General features: G+C 42.1%; 1 protein-coding gene across 8 annotated transcripts; it reads left to right on the top strand.

The window, feature by feature from the left end:
- The first annotated feature begins 304 nt into the window (after positions 1 to 304).
- KLHL8 (kelch like family member 8) lies at positions 305 to 27,419 on the top strand. Of its 8 annotated transcripts, XM_065061816.1 has the most exons (14): positions 454 to 507; positions 1,429 to 1,478; positions 2,638 to 2,699; positions 4,405 to 4,458; positions 4,796 to 4,985; positions 13,408 to 13,724; positions 16,696 to 17,244; positions 19,518 to 19,704; positions 20,364 to 20,507; positions 21,300 to 21,411; positions 23,478 to 23,646; positions 24,153 to 24,312; positions 25,272 to 25,473; positions 25,900 to 27,419. In XM_065061816.1, the coding sequence occupies exons 6-14, from the start codon at positions 13,515 to 13,517 to the stop codon at positions 26,021 to 26,023; spliced, it is 1,857 nt and encodes a 618-aa protein (XP_064917888.1). In that variant the 5' UTR covers positions 454 to 507; positions 1,429 to 1,478; positions 2,638 to 2,699; positions 4,405 to 4,458; positions 4,796 to 4,985; positions 13,408 to 13,514; the 3' UTR covers positions 26,024 to 27,419. The 8 variants fall into 8 exon arrangements, with proteins under 8 accessions (XP_064917893.1, XP_064917886.1, XP_064917891.1 ...); XM_065061817.1 differs by lacking the exon at positions 4,796 to 4,985; XM_065061814.1 differs by lacking the exons at positions 4,405 to 4,458; positions 4,796 to 4,985 and having other exon boundaries at positions 426 to 507.

Genomic DNA, 27,419 nt, shown 5'->3' with positions numbered 1-27,419 from the left:
TCATTTCACAGCAGTAAAACCCTCATTTGCAACCGCCTCCCCCGTAGTGTTATTATATTTTGCCTCTCTCTTAAAAGGTGGCCCTAGAACTACAGCTGCTGTAGCGTGTGAAGCCCTCGCAGCACAAAACTCCCGTCCCATGAGTTACAGTGTGGTTTCAGTGAAACACCAAGGGAAGTGAAAAAATGGGACAGTGGCTCAGACACAGCCCAAACGCTTCCCTCTCGTACCCGGGCTTGACGAGAAAAAGAGAACTGCTGGGTTTCTGTAACGTCACAAGCCCGTGGTGGAAGGAGCAGCGGACCCAAGAGCCCTGCTGTGCCGGGTGACAACAGACGCTCTGTCACCGCGGCCCGTGGGACAGCGCTGACCCCAGGGACACCACCGCCCGCACGAGGCAGCCCCAGCGGCCGCCCCGCCCTCTCGGGCGCGGCGCATGCGCTCGGGCCGCCCGCCCTGCGCCGTGTCCCCTCCTCCCGCGGGACCCCGGCCCTCGCCGGAGCGCAGGTGAGTGGGGAGGCCGCCGGGAGGGAACCGCGTCTGTCGGCTGAACCGGCGGGGCCAACCCCAGCCTTCCCCCTGCACCCCGCTCCGGAGCCTTGCCCCCGCGCTCCTGCTGCCAGCCCCCGCCGCCGTACGGCGTGTTGCCCTCGGCCGGGGCCCGCTGCCGCCATGGTGGGCTGCCCCGGCTTTATGTAACTCGCCTCCCCCAGAGGTAACGGGCAGGCGGCCTTGTTTGCTCTGCTGCCGTGTCTTTATTCTCCTCCTCATATCCCTCCCCGCCCCGGTTCGGTGTTATCCCTGGACCCCTCCCACGCACCTCGCAAGGGCCGGGCAGCCCGCACTCCGCTCCCGTGGGCGCTCCTCGGGCCCCGCGGCTGCGGAGCGGTACCGGGCCCGGCTCCCTGGCGTGGCAAACGGTTATCGCCACCAGCGGCTTCGGCGATACAAACCGAGCCTGAGTTTCTTGTGAATTAACCTAGAGTTGGTGCAGATCACCCACGGCTGGGTTATGCCCCCGGCAAGAGCAGGGCTGGCTGCCCTCAGCGTCTGAGGGGCTGTTCTTTGGGAGGCAGCCCTGGAGCCCTGTGCTTACAGAGCTCTTAGTTGCCATGTAGATTAAAGCACAGAGACTAAACGACACAAACTGAACTATGCTGCATGCAATTCACTACTGTGGAAACGGCAGCTCAAGAAAAATGCCCAGATCAGCTTACTATGGACCTCTGGTAATGGATAACAAGTAATTTCAGTTAGCCTAAGCCAAGTGTTTCTTGTGTTAGAAAACAATAAGAAATTAGCTGTTGCCACTGGAGAAGAGGCTCAGGAGTTCCTAGTCTCCCCTTCTTAAATAAATGAGAATTTCAGATGCTTCAGCTCCACCGTCTATTTGTATTGCCTACTTGAGTTTCCTTCCTTCTTTGATAGGTTCCACCTTTTCATCTCCACTGAAGCAAGTGATTACTATCTGCGGGGAGGTATGAATTCATCAAGCTCTTATCTATAAAGGGGTGTGTAGGTAGTTCACAAACTAAATAGGGCTGCCTAGTTTGTAGCTGTGCATTTCCTCCTTTGCCTAAAAATTGCTGTGTGTTCTGTGGTAATGAAAGTTAAAAACCTCAGGCTTTTTGTGCCTGTTGCAAAGGCTTCTGGCAGTATAATCAAGAAATACTTCACACGTGTCACTAAAGTGCCACTGCAGGTAAAATAACTCATCAAATGTTAACAAGCTAAAACCACAACAGGTGTGTCACATACAGCTTGAACTGCTTGTAACTGAGGTTCAGGTATACGAGGTTCACCCTTCATCTTCAGGCAATTGAGTCTGAGGATTTTTGAGTTAGTTTGGGCTGATTCACCTGTAATCTCCATGTGAGTTCTTGTGCTATGCAAGAAGTGTGTCTGTTTTGTAATATGCCAAGATTGTACTTGTGGTTTCTATGCAGCATTTGATAAGCAGTGTATCTGTGACCTGGTTTATTTTATAAATTGTTAGCGACATGTCAGTAGGCTAGTATCCAGTTTTCTAGTTGGCTGTTTATTTTTAAAAGCAAGTTTAATCAGTGTGATTACAACAAAGGACACAATGATGGTGTAATTACTGCCAGTAATTTGGTGCAAGGCATAGTAGCACCATGTTAGCCAGCATCTTAGTTCTTCTCCAGCAGGCTTCACCAAACAGATTTTGTAATAATAATTTCCTGCATCAGTAGTTGTAGCTTCTTGGGTTGTGAAGCCTTTTATCTTGTATTACCTTTGCCCTGTCCTGATTTCAAATGGATTTTGAAAGAGCCTTACAGCTCTGGGACAAAAGGAAGATGATAATGCTTTATGGTTTGAGCTGTTTGACTTGTGTCACATGAAGCTGCAGCCTCAGTGAATCTAGACAAGATAATATAATGATGGTTGGCAGCTAAGGCAGGAAGGACTGAGAGGATGGCAGTGGTGGGTAAATGGGAAACAGTGGCTACAGCTCTAGGATGCTCTGGTGGATACCATGCCTTGATTTACAGATCTAGGATAAAGAGCAGCTGGCAAATGACTTCAAAATTATGTTGCTCTTAGTTAACACTGCCCAAGAAGGGCTGGACTAAACATTGCTGTGTAGATCATTAGACTATTGTTATTTTTAATCAGGTCCATCACAGAAGACAATGGTGCCTCTCCTTGGTAAGGGCCTGGTCCGTGTTCTTACGAAGGTAAAGTACTAGTTAAATTTTTTACCATTTATCTATCAACACTTCACTATCCTCCCAAGAACTGAACTGATTTGCAGTGTTTTTTTTGTATCTACTTTTTGCATATTCTCAAGGTTATCTAGGATAAATAAACCACTTCTTAAGTACACCTGTATCTGCAAAGCAGAGTTCTTTGCTTTTCTGAGGCTTCTGATGGTTTTGGTGGTTGTTCTCAAGTAAGCAAAAGTAGTTCAAGTGTAAGTAAATCATGGCATATTAGGTTGTTTGTTTCTTTTTATTATGCAAAATTGAACAAAATTGTCGAGCTGCCATCCCATAAAGCCTAGAAGACAGTTGCCTTTTCTGATATTTGATGGAAACTGGGAATAAAGCTCAACAGAACTTTGTTGATCGTATTCATGTATTGGATCAAGGGAAGAAGCTGTCTCAAAAGAGGATTATTGCCAGCAGAATGATTTCCAAAATTAGATTTCACCTGACTATGCTCTTCATGCTCTACAAAACACCTTTTCTGTCCTTTGTCTTGGTTATATGAGCAGATTAAAGATCTGCTTCCAAATGTAAGGAAGGTTTTTACTTACCCATTTTACTGTTTTCTGAGCTACTGATGTGACAAGTAACACAAAACAATAATACATGTCAGCTTTGCTACAAAGAACCTTTGAAATACTGAAAGGACCTGGAAATTTTATTTTGGTGGTGTTTAAGAAAATTTTATGTGGATTTCTACAAAAGAAAGCCTCATGGTTTTAAACCAGCTGAACCAGTTAGATGCATGGTATCTGATTTTTTTTTTCAGCTAAATTATGTTTCTGCTGAAAAGTACAGTAGGCTTGGGCTTGTAATACAGTGCGTAACACGAGCTTTACCGTGTTTTCCAGCCCTGTCTGATTTGACCTAATTAGCACTGGCATCTGAGCAGTTTTGCCTGAGGTTTCCATAACTCTTTTGGTGGAATTTGAAACGGGAGAGCACTGAGGTTTTTCTCTGCTATTTTGTCTATCTTTTTCCCCACCATGTTCCTTCCTGGTGATACAGCTGTAAACCAGACTGAACAGCAAACAGCTGCTTGTGCAGTCCCTGCCGAAGCTGCTGCTTGGCTGCAGCTGCCTCCTGCCCCTCCTGCTTCTCTGCCAGCTGCTCTCTTTTCAAACTTTCAAGTTTTCTTAGTCCAACAAAGAAAACTGAAGTACTAAGGCCTGAGCAATGGGCCCTGAACCAAAGCTGACCTCTAGATGAACCTCCCAACCAAATGTTGCATGAGTATCTAATAATTAGTGAAATCTGTATGATCATTAGTGAAAGATGTGGCTTAGATAAAATCATTAGCAAAGATTAAATGTCATAAGAATATGTTTCCTTGTTTACGCTCAGAAACCAGATATCAGGCCTTGTTTGGAAATACATAGTCAAAGCCAAATCTGGCCATGGGAATCATCCCTGGAAGCTGTCAAAGCTAGAGATCCATTAGCAGAACAGCAACTCCTCAGATGTGCCCGGGATCCTGGCAAGATCTGAGACGTGCCCGAGTGAGGATGCCAATCCACCAGATGTTTTTGTGCATTTTGATATATGAATTTGTTTGTTAAACTGTATAAAGGCACGACCCTCTCACAGTGACAATGGAGACCTCACCTGTGAGTGGACACACTGCATCGGACCTCCCAATTACTGAGAAAGGTTCTCTGATCCTTTGCTGTGACAGGGGCTCCCCAGCTGAGGCACGGATCTGGGGGATGCTGAAGTATCAAGGCAATTGGTGATGTATCTTTCTTAATCACTATAATTAATTCTATGTAGTAATGTTTAGGTGCATTGCCTTGCTTATTCTTTTGCTGCTTTAAACCAAAGTAAAAGTGCCATGGTTTAACCCAAGGTGGCAATATAACCACGATAGCCGCTTGCTCACTCCCGCCCCTCCCACCCTGAATAGGGGAGAGAATTGAAAAGGAAGGGAGAAACTTGTGGATTGGGATAAACACCGTTTAATAAAATAACAAAATAACACTAATATGCTACTACTAATAATATATAAAAAATGGAAATAGAAGATGAGAGATACTCAATGCAATTCCTCATGAACTCTGTCTGCACAGAGCAGCCAGTCCCAGGAATAGGCACCCTGGTCCCGAAACAGCCGATTGTGGAGAAAAGAAGAAAATGCAGAAAGGCCCAGAGGCCTCTGCAAAACAGCAGGATGGCAAAAGGCTGAACTAAAGAAAGTCCCAAGCACCTGTCCCCCAAACAGGTCTCTGTCCCGGCTCTGACTGAAGAACCAACGGGAAGGTACCAACTCTCCTTAAATATGAAGCATGACGCTAATAGCACTGAATATTCTTCATGATCAGTCTGGATGTCAGTCAAGATCTGTCACATCTCTGCCCCCTTTCCCAGCTGCCTCACACCTGTGGGCAGAGCACTCAGAACATCCTTGGCTCTCAGACCAGAGCAATTAAAAACATTAACTCTGTCCTGGGATGTTATCTTCTTGTTCTCAAACTTAGTGCAATGACCGTGCTAGCTATGAAGAAGAAAGGTTTCTAACTTAATGAAGGAAAATTAAATAGTTTTTAGTCAAATCAGCACAAAAAGTAAGCTTATCTTTTGAACTCATTGTCTGTGTCCTTTGTGCTGACCCCATCAACTTGCAAAACAACAACAGCTAGACTTGCTCTCTTAGATAGATTAAACTAGAGAAGATCTGTTCACTGTATATGCTTATCTAACCTTGTGGTCAGCAGCACCAGCAGTATATAATTACCCACAGAGATTTATCACGCTCTGTATTAGACAAGTTAGTTTTAGAGAGCCACACATATGATCTTGTACATATTTATATGCATTCAGTCTGTGCTCAATTCACTCCCAAAACCTCCCTGCTCATAGGGCTACATACTTTGCCTTGACAGAAGACAAGCTTCTTGTCTCCTTCAATTAACGGGCCTTTTGCTTTCCAAGTGAGACTAAGTGCCTTTCTCTGCACAGATCATGACATTATATTTGTTTGTCTTGTGGGAGAGTAACCAATGAATGCTGTCTAGCTGCAGTTATACTGGGAGCCTTGGTATCATTTCCCTTCTCTGTCACTGAAATGTCTTCCCCCCTTGTGCCACTGGCAGAATGAGGACGATCACTTTTTTCTGGGGCACTGTCTCTTACGGTACCTGACAGGAGAGGAGACTGTGAACTCCAACATCTAGGTTGGCTTGGCAGCCAGGATTCCTGGGGTTTAATTGCATGGCAGGGGAAAACAGCCATGTTCCTGTCCTGCCACTGTTTGATGTCTTCCGTTTCTTCCAAAATTATTTGAGGTGTTTCACCTCTACTGAATGTAAGTACTCCGTCTGGCTTGAGGAATTTTACACTTCATTCAGTTTCAGATAACTTAGCGAGAATGTCTGAACCAAAATCTCTTCACTTTGGGATGTTACTGTTATCTGAATTGCAGCAGATATAAGATAATATACTTGTTCTCTGGCCTCCCATCCCTGCTTCCTTTCTAAGTTTGATAGTGAGGAATAGCAAGAAGGGGACCCTCAGTCCCTTGCCTGAGGACAGGCCTTGAGGACCAGAGCACCAGCTCTGGGGTCTAGAACTGCTACACTCTGGGAATAGTAGACATCATCAATATTTCTAAATATTTAGCTTGAAGAGGAAAATTGCTGACCTGGTGTCAGCAAACAATGGTGAGCTATAAACAATGTGTGGGGTTTTTTTTGTTTGTTTGTGTTTTTTTTTTTTTTATACAGACAGTTACTCCTTCATAGAAAGTGTCAAGCAGCTGTCTACAAGGAATAACAACAGATGATGTTATGAATGAGGCATTTCCTTTTGTTTCCTTAGAGTCAGTCATTTCCGTGATGGTCATTTACACTCTTGAGGCAGTCAAAATACTAGACTGTAGGGAGGCTGGAAGATGTAATTGCCAAGATAAAAAGGGAGCACGTGTTATTAAGGTTTTGAATGGCCATGGCAGTGTTTTGTTCTAAAGAGGAAAGACTGTGTGTGTGTAGGGCTGCAGCATTCACCCAGTACTAGACTTAGCGAAGCAGGGGAATGTTACTGTTGCATGACTGTTTATTTGAGGAGCAAATCTGTAGGTGGCTTTTCTGCCTCATTTTGTGGATTCTTAGTACATACTTAAGAGAGCATCGTGCATGAAACCTAAATGCTGACTAATCCTCCTAGCTAGTGGTTCTTAAACTAGTGAATGTCTATATAATTAAAGATGTGAAAATACAACTTCAACAAAACTATTCACTCTTCCACTTGAGGCTGGAAGGAGGAGTAGGTTTGGAGTTGAAATATACTGACATTCATGACTTCTGCATGACCTTCAGATTTACAGAGTTTTTTATCTTGACTGAAGCGCTATTAAAACTCATTTCTGTTCCATTTTAAATCTGAGAAGGGTAAAGGCCTACAGCCAGGCAAACCAGTATTTTCTGGAAATACCTGTTCTCTCCTCCTGCCTGGATCATGATAGATTGTATCACACACTTCAATACATGATATTAATATTGTGTTTTACATCTGTAATATTATTTCTGTTTGTGTTTACTAGTGCACCATGTTGATAAGACTGGCTCTTTACAGAAGTATGGTAGTGGCACTTGACTTTAACCACTGATTGTGAAAATTCCTTGATTTTTCAAATGGACAACGTAATTTAAAACAGCGATATTTCTAAGCCAGATACATATTGTTAGCCCTTAATTATTAACAGTCAACTGGATATATACAGTGACCTAGCTGTATTTTAAAGTTAACTTTACAGCTGTATCATATGTACAGCTTGTACTTTCCATAGTAGATAATCTTGTTTGAAGACTCATAACTGTGAGATGCAATAATTAAGACAAGTGGAAGGTTTGTGGATAGATAATTAAAAAGATTTGGATCATAGAGATGTATCACAGAAACAGGTTTCTCCTGAATTGGTGACTTGGGGGATGAATAAAAATCTTATCTAAGGTATTATCTGTCACAAAGATTCATTAGAATGAAACTCTGTCAGACTATTGCTGAGTATTTCCTTAAGGTTATATTAAACATGTTAGTTTTTAACATGTCGTGGAAACTTCTTTTTACTGCAGTAACTGACTTGGTCTCATGGTCCCATGAACTTACTTAATATTGCTGTACTGTGAGTTCCCCGGTACACGTGATTGTCCTGCCTATGGCTATGTGCCTGAGTAATGGCCTTGGTCTCCTCTGGTGTGATTTCTAGTTTATTCCCCTGCATTATCAAGTGTGTACTTAGTATTTACTAAATATATCAATCCAAATATATGCTCAGCTTCTTTTCTTACAGGTGAGAGCTCAGAGCATCTGCAAGAGCTACATTTAGTATAACCATCATATATAGATGAAAAACATTGTTTAAAATCAGTTTATGTTTGGCTTGTGTGTTATGGCTTAGTTTATTTAACACACAAAAAAACAGTCACCCCAAAAGCACTGATCTATCGTAGGACTCACGGGTTTTGTGTTGGTGTTTACAATGGTGTACCCAGAACAGGTAAAACATACAAAATCAGCCTCTTTTACAGTGGACCACAGAACAGTTTTGGGAGGTATATATGCACTTGAAATTAAAGCATGAGGATAAATGTAGGATTTAAGCCAGATGGAAAAACCTTAAGACCTGGGAGCTGTGAAATACAGTTAAGTGTGAGCAGCTTGAGAGAGGTGAAGTGAGAACATCAGTTACAGAGTAAAATAAACAAATTTCTGAGAAATGTAGGGTTAAAATGCTATGTCTTACTTCTTACATGATGCTTTTCAAAACCCTTGTGTGGCATTTCAGTGTCTCTTTTTCCTTCTTTTTCCTCTCATTTGTCTACATTCACTTTTGTAACGTCAGTAGGTTGCACCTGAAGCTCTGTGTTGGCTTCATATCTCCATGGTAATAGTGATGACTTCAAAGTTGTTAAAGTTGGCAAGTACCAGTAGTGGATGATCAGTTTTCAAGTTAAAAGAAGAGAAACAACGTATCAAGATTTATCCTCCTAATAAATTAGAAAAACATCTTAGCATAATAATTTGTCAAATCTGGCACAATGGAAGTTAGGATTTCAGCAGAAAAAGATATTCCTTGCCATAAATATCCCATGATCTGTAATATCTTTGAGCTAGTTTGTGCTTTTAGAAAAAGTGAGACCTTTCTCTTAGATATCTTTTAAAGGAAGAATACTTACCTTGCTTACAGCGTAAGTGAATATTGTAGGCACATTTAACCTGCCAGGTGCAGTGCAGCTGACAGCCTTGTTACCACAGAGGACATGGAGCTGGCAACAACCCTGTGACGCAGAGCAGAAATGAGTATGATCACCTGAAGTCACTCCCTGCTCCTTCTCTGCTACTGATGCATGGGGAGCTGTAAATTCACTAAGAGGCATAGATACTTTGAAAGTATTCCAGAAGATAACCAGTTCTCCCAAATACATAACTTACATTTTCATTGTAGAAGAATCTTGCAGTCATCAACTCTTAGTGCAAAATGAAGAATGAATGCATAATAAATAAACCAGAAAACAGGAAAACCAAAGCTAGCCAGTGTAAGAGACAAACATGCTACTAAATATCCTTCCTGCTCTCCAGAGACTTCATCATAAAAACCCATTTGCTTCCCTTGCCAAAAATCTAACAAAACAATTTGCTTCCTTTGCCAAAAATCTAACAGAACTCTAGCTTGTAAACTGGATCAGTAACCCCACGCTTTCAAACAGTATTTAATTTTTTTCTTGTGGGCTTCATAATCTCTGCCACAAAGCATGTAGATGCACAGCCTCAATCCCCCTGAGGTGATGGGATGTATGTTTTCATGGATTTTAAACACACATAGCTGAAGCTTAAAATGTGCTACTGAAGAAAAAAAAAAAAAAAATCGCCTTTTCCCTACTGCTTAACTTTTTTTTGCAAATCAAAAAGTGGGTGTAAAACTTAACCTACCAGAAGTTCACAGTAGCAGGAAGAAAAAAATATTTGAGTGACAGAAGCAGAATCCTTCTCCCCACCGTCTGTGGTATTCCGGATTTGTCTTTCAGCTCTGGGAAAGCTGTGATGCCAGTACAGCTAAGATTCCCTTTGTCTGAGCTGTGTAAATCTTGAACACCTTAAATATCTTCAGCTAAGATGAGTAAACATAATCTAAAATAAAATCTAGCAGGCAGGAATAAACTTTTACATAATGCTCATTTCCATGCTTTAAATATCAATCAGTTGGATTAGTAAGTTTGGTAGATAAAAGGATATTATTTTCTTTCCAAGATTTTTCTGTAAGTGTAAATTTTTGTTCTCTGTAGTTCTGTAGAAGCTTTTTATATTTCACTTACATTTGCATAAACGCACAAAAGACTTGAGCTTGCTTTAGCTTTCTAACAGACTTAGGAAAGCTGAGTGATAAGTATGTACAAAATAACTGCTGGGGTCAGATCAATTGTCCATCTGTGAAAGTGCGAGGGTGAAAAACATGGGCTCCACATGATCCAGTGTGAATTCAGCTAAAGTCCTTTATTGCTAGTTACATGTCTCCTTAAGTATCTTACTGACCTGTCCAAGCGCTTACAGGCTGCATGTAATTGGACAATAGCTACTGTTCACTCGCTGCAGTCTGACAAGGGATTGGATCTTTACAGTCAGCACGAGCTCTAGCATTCAGCATCACCTCACTACAAAACTGCCGACTTGCTGACTCCTGATTTCTTCACTGGACACACTACATAAGACATGTAGGTTGTTTTGCTCTCTTCTTGGTCATATAGGGCTCACAGACCTATTCAGTTCAGTTCCATATAATGTCTATTCTTTTCAAGAAAATCCCTCAAATCTCCCACAATTCCCCCTTTTTTGTTTTTGTGCAAACCAAACATTCGCAAAGGCTTTCGATACCATGCATTCGAGCAGTTTTATCAAACAAGGTACAATTAACAATATAGCAACAATCACAAACATTATTACTAATCCATGTAAAAGCAGATCCCTCAGCCATCCTGTAATTTCCAGACTTGCTAACCACCCACTCAATCCATCTTCTACAATGGTGAATTTCTTCTACATATCCTGCAAGTCTTTTATTTGTTTGTTGTCTCGGCTTACTAGCTCTATACTGTGTTTTATATTATCTGATTTTCCTTTTTGAATCAAAGGCTTTATGGCTGCTGCAAAAGCACTACCCATAAAACCGGCTTGTTCTTCTGACGTGCCAACCCTTGAACACGCCTCCAGCATATCAACCAGAGACACGCTCTTTGGCAACACCTGTAAAAGGCACTTAGAAGCAGGATTAGCATTCTCCACTGCTAGAGACATAAGCAGTGCTTCGTGAACTGGATCAGTCAACTCTGACTGTTCCAATACATTGTGCAAATGATCTAAAAAAGCCATGTAAGACTCATTTTGATCTTGCTTAATGGTAGTATAAGGTGGTATAATTTTCCCGTCCTCAGGCAATGTTTTCATTGCTTCCCTGGCTAATGTCATTGATTGATGCAGTATTGGCACAACTAACCTGGCTTGCTTTTGCACATCAGCAAACTCTCCCTGTCCTGTGAGTATATCAACAGTTGCTGTCCTTAGCAGATCACCATCCCCTCTTTCTAAATTTTGCACTACTGCTTGGCCCACCAGATCATACCAGCATGCCCACCAAAGTGACTGCTGCATTGGTGTTAATATAATTTGCATCAATGTATGCAAATCTGACAGAGTCATAAGGTTAGTAGTAAAAATATTGTCAATAAACGCTTGAGTAAAAGGTGACTGTAACCCATGTTCTTTTACTGATTTCCTTTCCTCTTTGACTAATTCCCAGGGAAAAGGAGCCTAGTAATTAGGCTTTTGTCTCCCATCATTCCCAGTACCTCCCAGCATTACTGGATAGGCAGAGGGTAATACTTCTCCCTCAAGTAATGCATTTTTTATGACATCTTGCCACCTCATGATAAGATTGCTACCCGCAGCACCCCCTGCTGCCCCCCCCCCCGGAATGTTTATCAGAGATGATCTGTTCTAGGCTATGCATTGTCACGTTCTCTCTCCATTCTTGGTCCGCTTGATGACTCTTTTGTTGTCTCTCCAAATCCTCCAGCTTCCAAATAAGTTCTTGAGCCCATCTGGGTTTATCCGAAAACTCAGGATGTATCGGAATCAAATCAGGAGTAGGCAGCATGGATGGTGGCAAAGGAAGATAAAATGGTTTCTTCTTTGTTGGGTCAGATGGCACTTTTTGATCAATCTCCATATCATCATTACACTGGTTCTGTCTTTCCAGTGATTTTTCTTCCAGGAGAGGCACAGACGGTTCCTCTGACGGCTTTTCTTCTGGGAGTGAATATTTTGTTGTATCGGGGAAAACACTTGCAATTCAACTGGCAATTGAACTGGAAATGCCTGTTTCGAACCACTGAGGCTTGTAACAGTCTTTTTGGGCGCCTTGTGCAACAGTCTTTTCGGCTTTTAACTGTTGCAATGTAGTGATTATCAAGCACAAGGCGGCTGCAAGGCCATTAGTATCTTTTTCACCGCGACTAATCGCCTCCCACAGCGCATTTCCCACTTTTTCCCGAGTCTCTATTTGAAAGGCTCCGGACGGATTGGCAGGAAACCCATTGTCCTGGCACCAAATTAATAATCTTTTGAGGTTTCTTTCCTCATATTTCACTCCTCTCCTAGAGAGGATATGCGAGAATAGCTGCAGAATTGCTTTTTCTCCATTAGATACGTCCTGCCCCATCTCGCCCCCAGCTGCTCACCTCGCCTGCGGATGTCTGTTGCGCAACGGTGTTGGATCCCCTCCGACTATTTTCCCACAGCCTGAAGACTGTGTCCCGGTCACAGTCCAGCCGTGCCGGTCAGCCAAGGCTTAACCCTCCTTCAGCAGTCGTCTCCTCGCTGTATTCTCCTTGCGATCACGTGGGGGTCACCACTTGCGAGGGTGAAAAACACAGACTCCACACGATCCAGTGTGAATCCAGCTAAAGCCCTTTATTGCTAGTTACATGTCTCCTTAAGTATCTTACTGACCTGTCCAAGCGCTTACAGGCTGCATGTAATTGGACAATAGCTACTGTTCACTTGCTGCAAACTGACAAGGGATTGGATCTTTACAGTCAGCACGAGCTCTAGCATTCAGCACTACCTCACTACAAAACTGCCAACTTGCTGACTCCTGATTTCTTCACTGGACACACTTTCTGTTGTTCTTGTTCAAGGCTGTTCGAAGTCACATAAGACACGTAGGCTGTTTTGCTCTCTTCTTGGTCATATAGGGCTCACAGGCCTATTCAGTTCAGTTCCATATAATGTCCATTCTTTTCAAGAAAATCCCTCAAATCTCCCACGTGGCAGCAGCGATGAGAAGTGCTATTCAGGGACCAAAGAAGCACAGCTGTCTGTGGGCCATGTTCCCTCTGCTCCTCTACCATGCACAGTAGTGAGATCAAGAATGTTGGAAGAGACATTCTTGCCTGTTCTTTTTCATGAAGTGTGGGCAACAAGTTAACAAAAAGTGGCTTTTCCTAGAGATACCTGCATAGGATTCTTGTCTGTGGGTCTTCCCCCGCACCACGCCTTCTCCTTCCACCTTCCCCAAACAAGATTATAGGTAGTATTTCTAAGATGTGATCAAAGTATTAGGTACTAGCAGTACCTAATGTCTCATCTGCTTTTTCTGTGGTGTTTTGTTTTGTTTTTTTGTTTTAAACAGGAAGGTGAACAGAACGTAACTGCCTTTTAGGACTTGACTTCTGATGGGCTGTATTTTGTCTTGGCGGGAGTTTTTCAAGATTCATGCAGTGAAGGAAGAAACAGCTAATGGCTTCAGAATCCATGGTCCCAGAGCAGGCAAAACAACATCTGACAAAGGGAAAAAGGCAGCAGCAGCAGCAGCAGCAAACTGGGTCTTCCAACAGTGATGGTGAAGGTGACATCTTTGTATTTGAAGCAAATGAGGCTTGGAAGGATTTTCACAGTTCTCTTCTTCACTTCTTTGAAGCTGGAGAGCTCTGCGATGTTACACTGAAGGTGATATTGTCACACATCCTTTGCATTTAACAGTCTGTGGTGCTGGAGGTAGCTGTGAATTTGGGCAGGGGTGTGGAAGCCATAGAATGCCTGTTGGATCTGAGCCATCTCTAGATATACTCTTGGTTTTGTTTTCTTTCGTTTTTGTTTGTTTTTTATTATTTAGAAACTTCACAACTGAAATGTAAACACTTAAGGTATTGACAGTTGGAAAGAGGACGTATGTCACACTGACCTCACCCAACTTGTGTTCTAAGCAAATTCCCACAGTTAATTACAGTGCATTTCAGCTCCTTGCAGCCTCTTTGTTCTCCCCCACTTTCATCCCCAATTTTATCTTTATTTTTGCACTCTGTGTTGCTCTGCTAGATCTTTCCTGGCAAACAGAGTTTCTGAAACAAGTCTAACTTCTAGAAAGAAAAAAAAAAAAACAAGACAAAAAAACCCCAGACAATTATGTTCTGCAGTTGATTGAAGAGTAAAGGAGAAGGAGGAAACCAGTTTTGTGATTGTTGCACAGCATTGCTTTAATGCATTCTTTGTAACTGAGCTGTGTATTACTTATATCCTGATCACAATAAATTTATATCTAGCATCCATAACAGTGGTTGCCAGCACCTACAGACATTAAGCACTGCTTAGCTGTACATTCTAGTAGTGCAGGATAGTTATTTAAGAAAAAGAGATGAATCTTAGGTTCCTGTGCCAAGAACAAATGACAGATGCCTTTGGGAGAAATTGTTTGCCTGCCACTTTTACATATTAACAGGGAAAACGTTTGACAGATGCCTGTCCCTGGTGCCCTCTGGCAGGCATCCCATCTTTTTAAAATGCTAGGGAGACAATGGAAGTCTCCAAGAAGAAGAGGGTTTCTCTCCCTTCCACACGCCTGTGGACAAAAGGAGTAGAATAAGCAAGAACATTTTTCTGTTCTGCTTCACAGCAGGTACTAGATTTTTAACTCACCTGCCACTAGGCACAAGATGCAGCAGCAGAACAGGCCCAGTGGCTTGTAACAGTCAAGTTAATGCTCAGAGGACACAATGACAATCCTGAAGCTGCTCTGAACAGCATTAGTGCTGTAAAACACAACTTGCATAAAAGCTCAAAATCAGGTCCCTTTATGTCTGGCATTTTAAAAGGTCTTTTGGGGAAGAAAGTTCATATTAAAACTCTTAATCCTATTCTTCTTTTTTCTTGACCTTATCCTCACCTTTTTCCATTTCAACCCACTCTTGCAAAGAAGGAAGAAAGTCTTTTAAGAATAGTTAAATAGTTAATACTCCTGCTAGGGAAACCTGGATTGGAAAACACTTTTTCCTATGGCTGCAATTTAATTTTCCTTAAGTTAGGCTGGTATTACTGTTCATTTGTATTATTTGTGTGAAGATACTTTGGTAATGTTAAGAGTACATACAATCTAATGATTGTATGGCTTGGCTTCCAGTCCTCAAGTGGAGAATATAATCTATGGAGGCTAGAGCAACCTATGGAGCAACCTATCTTACCATAAGGCTTCCTAAATCAGTGATTTTTGGTAACTGGTATCTGTATATTGCACTAGAATTTTCTTGATTTTTCTTTTTGTAGTGCTCAGGCATGTCTCGTGTTCTGAGAAGAATTACTTCACTATGACCTTTCTGCTTTTGTGCATGATCTATGATAGGGAACAGTTTTGGCACTGTTGCCAATTATTGATTTAACTGCTGGCTCTCAAAACATGATTTTTGTAATCTATGATAGTTAATAAGTGGAGGAGAACTCTGATTTTGGAATACCAAGAACATGTTAGAAGCAGGAGGGCAGCGGACACATACCATCTGCTTTTCTCCCACTGGTTTGGCTTTTTTTTGTTCATTTGCTTGGTCTATGGATAGTTTCTTCTGGAGCAATCTAATTAACTCACACTGAACTGTTAATCTTTTCCATTATTTTAATTTCTGTACTCTTTCATGTGCGTCTGCTTTCTGTATTCAGCTTGCTGCTTACCAGGCAGGTTATACTTGTGTTGATAATACACACTTTTAACAAGGGTAGAACAATCGTGTATTGAATCACAGCTAGAAAAAAACCTCCACGGTATCCTTTATAATTTAACATCCTTCTTTAAAAAAAAATTGCAAGACAGCTCATTGTAACACCATCTGAAAACAAAGATGTAATTTGAGGATGTCAGGGAAATTGGTATTTAACTCGGCCATTCCTTGATATTAGCACAGACTGCAGAATGACAGAGGCTGTAAGAAAGCACTGCTGTAACACAGCTAAGTACTGGATTGGTCATTTACCTTCAATATTTACACTATCTTTTAATGTAAAGGAATTCTAGAATTTTGTAAGTGAATACCTATTTTGCACTTTCTGATCAGAATTTTGAGAAATACCTCTTCTTTGTAGGGAATATTGTATCTTTTGTAGCTAAACAACTTTTAAATTCTGGAATTGAATTAATTGGTAACTTGTATTAATCCCTGTAATAGCTGTTATTACTGCAGTTTTACATGAATTTGCTTCTATACACAGCATTATCAATTCCTTGACAGTATTAAAAGTCCAGAGGTTTAAAGTAAGTAGTCTAAAAATGTCTCATTACAATTTCCTTCCCCTTAAAGTGTCTGCATATACATAAACCAAACAAGGGGCCAGCAGTCTCCTCCTGTCTCCATGATGCTTCTATAAGGTTCCTAAGGAAGTTCCATTTCAAAAATAGGACATGGCTCTTTAAGGAAAAAATAATTTAAGTGCACTAAGGCCATTGCTTCCTGGAGTAGCCTTGTGCCACTCCCGTGGTCAAGTTACACTCCCATCTGTTTGGGATACATTAGTCTAATGTCGGAAGTACAGGGCAAAAGGAATGCATTTTTTTCAACAAAATACGAATCGAGTCCAGAATTCACATTTCAGCCTAACTGTCCTTTCTTTATAGCTGAAAGAAATTAACGTTTCAGTAAAATACTGTTTTGTTTTTCAGGTTGGTTCAAAGCTCATCTCCTGCCACAAACTGGTGCTGGCTTGCGTTATACCTTACTTCAGAGCCATGTTTCTTTCAGAAATGGCTGAAGCCAAGCAGACGTTGATCGAGATCAAGGACTTTGATGGTGATGCGATAGAAGATCTGGTGAAGTTTGTGTACTCCTCCCGGCTTACCCTGACGGTGGATAACGTCCAGCCTCTCCTGTACGCTGCTTGCATCCTTCAGGTGGAGGTGGTGGCCAAGGCATGCTGTGAATACATGAAACTGCACTTCCACCCCTCCAACTGCCTGGCGGTCAGGGCATTTGCAGAGAGTCACAACCGCATTGACTTGATGGACATGGCCGATCAGTATGCTTGTGAGCACTTTACCGAGGTGGTGGAGTGCGAAGACTTTGTGAACGTGTCACCGCAACACCTCCATAAACTCCTGTCCTCCAGTGACCTGAATATAGAAAATGAAAAGCAGGTTTACAATGCTGCTATCAAGTGGTTGCTGGCCAATCCGCAGCATCACGCTACGTGGCTGGATGAAATACTTGCGCAGGTAGGGCAGACCGAGGCGCTGGGTGCCTGGCTCTTTACTGGTTTAATTCTGAAATCAGCTGTTTGTACTTAGGCAGACTTCAAGATAAAAAGTGTTCTTACCAGTTGGTGCCTCATCTGGTATTCACAGTTGTGTGTTGACAGTGGAAGCAGGTCAGACCTCCTGAATATCAGGAAGGAGTTGTATTCCCCAATTTCTGTAGAGAGAAGAGTACTCACTTTATGCTTATAGCTGGGGGGTGGGGAGCCAACAAAACCCTGCATTTGTGCTAGAGCAGAAACTTCTTAAATTTACATGTAGTGAAACAGAGAACATAAAGCCATCACTTCTACCTGGTTTGATACTACTACAGCCTGAAACACTTGCTTCCCTTACTGGTAAGTATTTGTACTTAAGAAAGGAGAGCAAAGTTTTTCAGGAGTTTTGTTACATGGGTCAGAAAGTAAAACTCATGGAGATAGCACATCGAGTTGTGCTACTTCTGGAATGTTCTGTATATTTAATTAACAAAAGACCAAGATGTATTAGCCCTGCAAGAGGCCAGGAAACATATCCTAGACCTTTTAATGCTCACTAGACTGGCACTGCTGGTTACCTGTAAGATCCGAAAGGAGTTTGCAGTTTGATCCTTTAGACTTGTTACGAGTCCCCTACTTCTGAAAGAAACACATACAGGTATCAAAAGGTCACTCAGCTGAACTTAGTTCAACACCCATCAGACCTCCTCCTGTCAAAATGTTAGGTATAGCAGTCATATGGCAGTTTAAAATATAACATTTGAGACAGGTACAGAGAACCTGTGCTGGGGAAGAGGGGGTACATGCCATGCACTGGAAAATGCCATTTATATCTTAGCAGGTAGGACTAACTGTGCTGTTTCAGTTGTCAGTGAACTCCCACTTGAATATTTTGCATTTGGCAGAATTGCTAATATTTGCATCATGTGAGTAACGAGAGGTCTGCTAACATGCTGCTGTCATAGTCTTCATGCATCATTTTTCACATTTCCCAGTAAAAGATCATACTATTGTTAACTGTCTTCCAAAATCCTTTAGTTTCATCTAGACTAGCATGAGGTTTTTTGGTACAAAAACCCCTCCTTTAGTACACTACAATTAAATTTGCAGGCAATATAATTTGAGATTTAAAAAAATCTGATTTTTATCATGCATTTACATTAGTAGAGGAGATTAACAGCTTTATTCTATTCATGGAAACCAGAGTCTAGAACAAAGCAATGAAAAAGTAAACCCTGCGTAAGGAAGAACTGGTAGAGACACATGCTTGAAGACAGGGACAGTTGTCAGCCAGATGGCAGTGCCATCCTGCTGCTCTGAGAAGCACTGAAGGTACTGGACTTCTCCTACACCATTGCTGCTGAGCTGACTGGGAGCTGCTTGACAGTGTCAGCTCCACACCTTAGAAAGTCAGGTGGTGGTTTCCTTCAGTTCCCTCCTGCTAACACCTGTTCCACCTTTGCACCTTCCTTTTGTCACCCCCCTCTGATTGTACTTCAGATGCCTCACTCTCTCTCACAAGGACAAATGAAAAGTTTGCAGAAATCAGTGATGGGGGGATGAAGGACATTTCAAGGCTGTTTTTTAGAGGCTGACCTTATTTCAGATCTGCCCTGGCCCTGGGGATTGCTCTGGACAGGGGTAGCTGTGTGGTCTCACCCAGAAACAGCCTCCCCTTCCTCAGCCTGCCCTGAGGACCACACGAAGGCTTTGGGGAAGGAAACAATTACCTCTCAAACTTTTTTTTTTTTTTAATCCTGTGGTGTGTCGAGTTCACACTAGAGAAAGGTGTTACTACACTAGCAATACCTCCTTAATAGATGCTTAGTTCATGTTGACAGCATTTCCTTTTTGACTTGCCACCCAAAAGCAATGAACCATTCTAGCGAAACTCCTCTTAGCCAATTAGCAATGAGCTGACTAACCTGACATGGGCTATCCCGGTGAAGTTACAGATGCTGCCTGCATCACGCTGGGCAGACACGGTTGCAGTACGGGAAGTGGCAGTTCTCTGCTCAGCCTGGGCTAAGGGACAGTTCTCCACTGCTGCTTAAATGCAAATGATTGTAGCAAACATTTGTCACTAAAGTAATTATTTGTATCACTGTTATTCTGGGGAAAAAAAAAGGTATGAAAGCCGCTCTTTTTAGCGCAGAGCATGGGGCTGGCAGCTGCCATCTGTTCTGTGTGCATCACTGCGAACGGTGAGACTCAGCCAGTTCAGCCAGTTACTCCAACTGTGTTCATTTCTGTCAGGTACGGCTGCCTCTCTTGCCCGTATGTTTCCTTATGGGTGTTGTGGCAAAGGAAGAGATTGTCAAGCAGAATCTAAAATGTAGGGATTTGCTGGATGAAGCAAGAAACTACCACCTTCACCTGAGCAGCAGGGCAGTGCCAGACTTTGAGTACTCCATTCGCACAACACCAAGGAAGCAGACTGCTGGTAATTAAATGTGTGTCTGATTATCCAGTATGGAGCGGTGTGGAAAAAAGGCAGCACATCTGTGCAGGGTTAGACAGCTTGTTAATGAATTAATGCAAAATTGGGAAAGCCATTGTGTACCTTTCTGGTCACTAGGCTGCATTTTCCTAGCAGAACTTTAGCACTTGTTTTCTCTCTTTAAAACATTATTTGTCCTGATCAGCTCTATCTGTATTAAGGCTGGAACTGTTAAGTATGTTATGTGCAGGCAGTATGCTCAAAGCTATACAGAAAACGGTGGACACTTACCTTCAATGCGAGAAGGTTGAGCTAGCTTTCTCATCTAACCTAAACTAAAAGTGAGTGATGAATATAAACTGCAAATCCTATTTTTTACATTGTTGTATTTAACAATCAATCTGTTTATCTCCATAAGCAAAAATCACGAAAAAGCATATTTAAAAGACACGTTACTTTTACAAGAGCATAGATAGTTAATTGCCATAACAGCATGCCAAGCAAAGGCCAAAATCCAGCATCCAGTATGCAGGGCAGTGTCTGTACCCCTTGAATTGCAGTACGACTTCTCCTGACGTACATAATTTTCAGCCCACTCTGCTATACAACTTTATCCCCCATGTTCCTGCTAGCTTTCTGGAAATTTGTTTTGTGTTCTTCAGGTGTGCTGTTCTGTGTCGGTGGCAGAGGTGGATCGGGTGACCCATTTCGCAGCATCGAATGTTACTCCATCAGTAAGAACAACTGGTTCTTCGGCCCCGAAATGAACAGCAGGAGAAGGCATGTGGGTGTGATCTCTGTGGGAGGTCAGTAATACATGTATTCAAGCAACACTATTCAAAAGGCGATTGCTTGCTCTTTTTGCTGGAATTGGTGCTTTTACTAAGTAAGTCTGTCCTGCAGTGGCTTAACTGTTGGATATTCTTCAATTTAGTAAAGCTTTTCCCCATGAAGGGGTTTTTGATTGTGCTTACTGCAAAGACATTACTGCAATCTGTATATAGCCTATTGCCTTCATAGGCAGTTCATTTTTTTTAATCTGTTCATAAAGAAATGGCCTTACACAGCAGAGACAGCCAGAATTTGCTAGTACTTTGTACTTAAATCTGTACAGGCAAGTCACTAAGACCATAACTCTTCCAAGAGCAGACCTACCTTTATTTTTTGGGTCTCCATCTCTGAAACCAGGCCCATGCAGTCCAGAGCAGCTTAGCGCCCATGGTACAACTTTTCCTGGTACACAGCAACCCTTGTGTTGCTACAGCAGAACACAGCTATTTTTCCCCTGTAGAAAATCTGGAGAGATTGATATAAATGTCCAAAACTGATCTGACCTGCAGTACTCAAGTTATGGGAAGATTTATTGTCTACATATCTCAAGCTTTGTATAAAAGTCCACATTAGAACAGATCTCTGGTTGAGTACAGCATATAAAAATGTAAAGTCCTTACTTAATTAAAATTGTGATATTGAAAGCCTTTGAAAACTCTGACCTTTCTTGGAGCTTTTTTTTCTCCACATGGGCGTGGATATTACATAAATGAAAACTGAGATGTTGCCAAGCAATCTCTGCATCAAAAGATGCGTATGTGTTTCAGGTAAAGTCTACGCAGTAGGTGGACATGATGGAAATGAACACTTAGGAAGCATGGAAGTATTTGATCCTCTCACTAACAAGTGGATGATGAAGGCATCAATGAACACAAAGAGGTATGTGTCCCATGTGCAAAATTTTAAGTCCTAATCTGTGACATATTATTTCTTGCTGATGCTGAAAACCATCATGTCTGTCCTGCCTTTATTTGGGTTTCTAAACTCTGCTATTGTTAGGATTTTTTTTTTCCTATTTTGGGGCTTGAATGCTACCAAATGCCTTTATTTACTAGATGTAAAGCAAACACAAATCTGCATCAAGTTACTTGCATATATCACGTATTTGCACAAAGTTGTGTGTAATATACTGTATCTCATGGCAAAACTTCATCTGTCTGGTAACAGTGGTTATTGCAGTCTGGCTTTATTTTGTTGCTCCATTATATTCCGGCCCCGCCTTTTTGGGGGGGGTTGGCTTCCGGAGCAGAGAGCTCTTCCACTGCAGCTGTGTTTACATTCTGATATCTGGGGCCTTTCTGCTATGCCTGATAAGGAACTTTCAACTCATTAACTGGTTCTGTGAGGGTTTTTTGCTCTTTCTAAGAGTGAGCACGACAGCTGCCAGCAGAACATGCACAGTTAAATACCTCATGTCCAGAAAACCACAAAAGGCTGGAGGCCTTTTTGCTGGAAACACTGAGAGCCAGATTGAGGATTTTTCTTGCCTTCTGACACGATTCTTTTAAAGAGTTACTGGATTCACAGATGGGTAATTTTTTGTTTCTGCTGTCATTTAAATTAGCCTCATTAATTCTACATTCCATTTTGTTATTTGTTGTTTCTAAAATCGTCACATACAAGTAGGAGTAAAATACCGAGCACAGCTAAGTCCTAAAGCTATTTGTCACTGCGACCTAATCAAAGTAGAAGACTCAGACTCCTAGAAATGGCTTCTTGCTCCTTTTCCTCCCTCCTGCCACCACCCAGCCGTATTCTCGGCAAACATCAGCCCTGGACTTCTGTAACATTTCTTACCTGATCAGTACTTCAGTAAAAGAAATGGCTGCTGTGCCTGGGCTGTGCTGCCCTCCTCCTGTTCACAAAGGTGGCATCACAACACTCAGTTGAAAAAAAACTGTCACCATTGAAAGTGTGACTACATTATCTGCTGAGGCGATTTAAGACAAGCCCAGGACATTTGTTCTCACCACAACATTTGTTCTCTAGACAGACTGTCCCTCTCTCACTCCTGTCTAGGTATGTGCAACCCTGCCCTCTGTGTAATGAGACCAGAATGTCCTCAGTGATATAGTAAATCACCAGTCCTGGTAGTTAAAGCAGAAACTTAATACTTACCTTCTAGACCATACTTTACACGGAGTTCTGTAATGACAATACTTTCATTTTGTGCTATTGATTGTACTTTCATATTGGTAGACTTAGTAGAAAAAAACGTCTGACAACTATTTCAACACAGACTTAAGAAAAAAAGAACTGAATGGAAGAAATTGCAATTAAAGCTTGCTGAAGTTCAGTCATCTAATATCCAGCACAGGTTTGCCTTTTAGTAGGTATTAGTATCATGCCCCAAAAAATTAATTCTCAAATTGTAGCAGCAGCTACACCAAGAAAGTTAAAATCACCAGGTTCAATAAAACAAGATAGGAGGTGTAAAATTCAGTACCAAGGTAGAGAAATTAAATGACTAAGACAACTTCATATATCGAAGCGTAAAAGTAGAGGACTTGGGCCCTAGGTGACATTCAGTCAAAACATTATATGCACCACTGTCCTTTTTTTTTTTTTTTTTTAAATTGTAACAGGAGCTTTGTCTAAACAGGAGCTTTGCAGTCTAAAGATACTGTAGCTGCAGCAGTCCTGTTCATGGATCACACAATTACATACAGGTGCCTGGGAAAGCAGAGGTGAATCTAAGATAGAACTCCCTTCTAATGGGAGCCTGCAAACATTCAAAAGACATTCAGGATAATGTTGCAAGACTGACACTGATGTGCAGAGGGCCAGCCACATTGATTAGTGATTATTTATAATAAACCTATTAAATTTTCATTACTTTTTTCCCATAGTTTGAAACAGGTGCTAGTCAGTTAACATAGCACTTGGTATGACATTCCCCTTCCTTAAAGATTTGCAGTGAGATATTGATTCTATGGTTTTCTCAGGAGAGGAATTGCTCTTGCCTCCCTTGGTGGCCCTATTTACGCGATAGGAGGTTTAGATGACAACACTTGCTTCAGTGATGTGGAACGATACGACACTGAGTCTGACCGATGGAGCGCAGTTGCCTCGATGAACACTCCCAGGGGAGGAGTTGGCTCCGTAGCCCTCGTGGTAAGTGACTCTTTCCTCCCAAATTGCAGCTGGTAGGTCTAAGCCACGAAAATACTGTAGAACTGTGCAAAAGGTGAGGAAGGATATTTAGGAAAACACTCAAAACAAATTGAACTATGCTCCCTGTTGCAACAGTATTTGAGGTACTGCAGGTAAGTACCAGGACCCTTGCAACAACATCAGGCTAATGCTTCACGTCGCATTCAGAAGACTCAGGTTTGTAATGACTACTGTGTTTACAGGTACTGCATGCATCTGCACCTGTTGCCATATGTACTCTGCAAAATATCTGCAGCACTATGTAACTTTTTCACTTCTTTAATTGGAAAACAGCATTTTACCAGTTGTTAGATAATTAAGTCTGTTGTTGGAATTCTTAAAGAAAAGTACATAATTAGGACCGTAGGGATATGCCATGTTTTCCTCTCATTTTAAGACTGCTTCTGAAAAGCTCAGTAAATACATATGCATTACAAATAATCTTTCCCTATACAACTGTTTTCCAGAACCACGTTTACGCTGTGGGTGGCAATGACGGCGTAGCGTCTCTTTCCAGCGTGGAGAAATATGATCCCCACTTGGATAAGTGGATCGAAGTGAAAGAGATGGGTCAGCGAAGAGCTGGCAACGGTGTCAGCGAGCTCCACGGCTGCTTGTACGTTGTGGGTGAGTAGGCACATGGCATTTCGTGGCGCTGCTCCTGCCAAGTGCTGCCATTTGGAAGAGGCCGTTGTTGCTAGAGGAACTGATAGACCCGACCTGTATTTTGTGTTCTTGGGCAGAAATAAGCAAGCACAACCAGGGCACACTTAAATGAAACTGCGTTAGCAAGAAAATAAAAAGCACTTCCTAACCCACATTTCAGGGGTGCTGTAGTGCTCATGACAATACACCTATATATAAAGTCCTCTTGAGACTCACTAATCCTGACTTTCCTTTTAGGAAAGCACTGTAGCTCTATTCTGAATGTAGACAACAGTAGCTTTTTCACACAGTGATTACACTTATTCCACAGCCTGTTGTCCTAGGACTGTCCTGTTCTGCTCTACCTGGCATTTACCTGCTAACCTGAGGGAGGAAGATGCCAGGTAGGAATGCTGTAGTGATAGCTGCAGAGCTCTGCCTTGTGCATTATTGTGATGAAAAAAAAACCCTCTTAGTAAAATGCTTCTCTGACAGCTGTCCCAGCGAGGGGAATGTATCACCAAAATCTTTGAGGAATTTTTTTCCTACTCATGTATTCAGCAATGCTGCAGTTTGAAAACACTTCAAGAGCTTGTTTTGCTCGAAGTAAGATCAAGACCATCCTTCTACTCAAGTTTTTGTTTTTCTGTTCCAAATTGGAAGCTGTTTCATTACAACTATGTAAGATGAATTCAAGGAGAAAAAATAATATAAATAATACTCCTTGCAAGATGAGTTGAAGAAAACTCACTCTTGGTGATGTTTATATGATAACAGGAGGGAGAGCTGTTAATTTTTAGGAGTTTGTGAAATCCACATACAGAAATAGAGCTGGACACTCTATTCCCACTGAATGCTGGGATTAGCATGATTATGCCAGTCCTGGCTATCCCCAGCACTAGAGGTGGCTACAGCTTTGATAACATGATGGCTCTTTGCAGGTGGCTTTGATGACAACTCTCCCCTGAGCTCGGTGGAGCGGTTTGACCCACGCAGTAACAAATGGGAATACGTGGCGGAGCTGACAACGCCGAGGGGCGGCGTTGGCATAGCGACACTGATGGGTAAAATCTTTGCAGTTGGAGGTCACAACGGCAACGCGTACCTGAATACAGTAGAAGCATTTGATCCCATAGCGAATAGGTAATTTAACTTTTTATTTGTCTTAATAAGGCAATCATATCTGCCTATATAAAACCACAATGTAATAGAAATCGTGTAGAGCAGGAGTCTCACTGTTGTTTTCTGATGATCACTGAGTAATATCTGTGACTAGCGATGCAGGAGCGCTGCTTATGCCACTAGGTTCTTCTTGTAAGTATTTAAGCAGCACCTCCCCTCCATCCCTTGTCCTCTTCCCTTCATTCAGTAAGAATCTACATTCTTCTAATTGTTTCAGTCTGATTTTGGACTAAATTTACTGGAGAAATAATAAACGAGCAGGGTGTATTTTTGTGTAGAGCAAACAGCTAGGCTGCATAATAGAATTTCAAACACAGAAAATAAATGCTTCCAAGTTGCTTGTAAAGGGCAGGAACTTCTCCTTTTTTCCTCTGCCACTTTCTGCAGGTGGGAGCTGGTGGGCTCGGTGTCGCACTGCAGGGCAGGGGCAGGCGTGGCCGTGTGCTCCTGTCTCAGCAGCCAGATCCGCGATGTGGGCCAGGGATCCAGCAACGTTGTTGACTGCATGTGAGCTCTGCTGCCGCCCTAAACGCCAGAGGAACGGGAGCAGGGAGGCACTGCTGGGCTTTGGAACACCGTGTTCTCTATGGTGGGTTAAGAAATAAAACCAATACATTTTCTCTGTGGAAACATGGAATAAAAGTGTGACTCACAGAAGAAAACCTGCCAAGAGCTGCAATCATCCCATTTTTGAGAATTTGGCATTTCAGAACCACTTGAGGCAGCTGTTACAGGGACTCATTATTGAACTGTAAGCTGGGCATGGGGTGAGGAGAGAGAACAGCAGTTTGTGCTTCTGAGCCTTACCCAACAGCCCTGCGCTGTGTTTTCTGGAGGACTGGAATGCCATTTAATATAACTTATTTCCAGGAAATTAGTCTTAAACATTTCCTAATTGTACAAGAGCTTTGTAACACAAAGTCTCTCAAGTTTGAGAAGGTAACGACATCCCTGTTGCACACGAAGGTGACTGGAGCAGAGAAGTTCACTGCCCACCTCCCAGAGGACTGCTGGTGGCAACAGAAATTGCAGGTACTCAGTCTGAACATGTCTAAGTACTTTTTCAAGCTAATAGACTTGTTAGAAAGCTGAAAAGATTCTTGACCTGAGTTTAGCCACTGGAATACTGGAATTCTCAAGTCTTCGATAAAATTTGTAGTAATTACTCCCCCCTCAAAAGGCAATTTTCTGTTCAGAGATCATTCCTGAAGTAACCAGAGTAATTTGTCCTACTTTGAGATGATAGTGTGTGAGAATGTAGGCTTCAGTGCTGCCCAAATCACCGTTTTTATATGAAGTGTAAACACACAATAAAAGTTGCAGTATTCTGTAAAAACCTTTAAATACAGCTCTAGGAGATGAAATGTCCAATTTCAGTATCCAGTAGCAACTCCATGGTAATTCTAGAGGCTCTTTTAAGATATTGAAGCCAACAGGCAGATGACTTAAAGCTTACATAAACCAAAGAGAACCAGCAACAGAATGAATTGGAAATAAACCAGTACTTACATCAAAAATTGAAGCGGGAACTTGACAGTGCTGCGTACAAAGGTGTCATTACCCAGTCAGAAAGCCCGAATTCCAAGTCCTGTCCAGGTGGAAAGACGGCAGATTCCTGTCCCTGCAACAGCTCGAACAGACCAACGACTGACAATCCTTTGTGACCAAAGTCTCACATTACCAGGTTATTCAAGTGACCCGGGAGAGCAGCAAAATTCTCTGCATTCCGTACGAGGGAACGGGCAGGGCAGTACAAGCATAAAGCACAGTCATGTTTTACTGTTGAGTTACCACTGTTTAGCTTTTCTTTTTCAAATGGCTCGCGCTTGGGTCGCACCCAGGTGCATTCATGAAGTGAATGGTACTGTAAATAATGAAATACTGCAATAAAACATTTGTACTTCAAA

This window comes from Columba livia, chromosome 4, assembly GCF_036013475.1.
Source record: "Columba livia isolate bColLiv1 breed racing homer chromosome 4, bColLiv1.pat.W.v2, whole genome shotgun sequence".
Classification (NCBI taxonomy): Eukaryota; Metazoa; Chordata; class Aves; order Columbiformes; family Columbidae; genus Columba; species Columba livia.
The sequence above is the reverse complement of the archived record's forward strand: the minus strand, read 5'-3'. Positions and strand labels throughout refer to the sequence as shown.

Excerpts from the sequence above, each read along its gene's own strand:
- KLHL8 (XM_065061814.1), top strand. The coding sequence starts at position 13,515 with ATGGCTTCAGAATCCATGGTCCCAGAGCAGGCAAAACAACATCTGACA. Across the intron at positions 17,245-19,517 it reads TGGATGAAATACTTGCGCAG|GTACGGCTGCCTCTCTTGCC; the intron begins GTAGGGCAGACC and ends CATTTCTGTCAG. Across the intron at positions 25,474-25,899 it reads TTTGATCCCATAGCGAATAG|GTGGGAGCTGGTGGGCTCGG; the intron begins GTAATTTAACTT and ends CACTTTCTGCAG.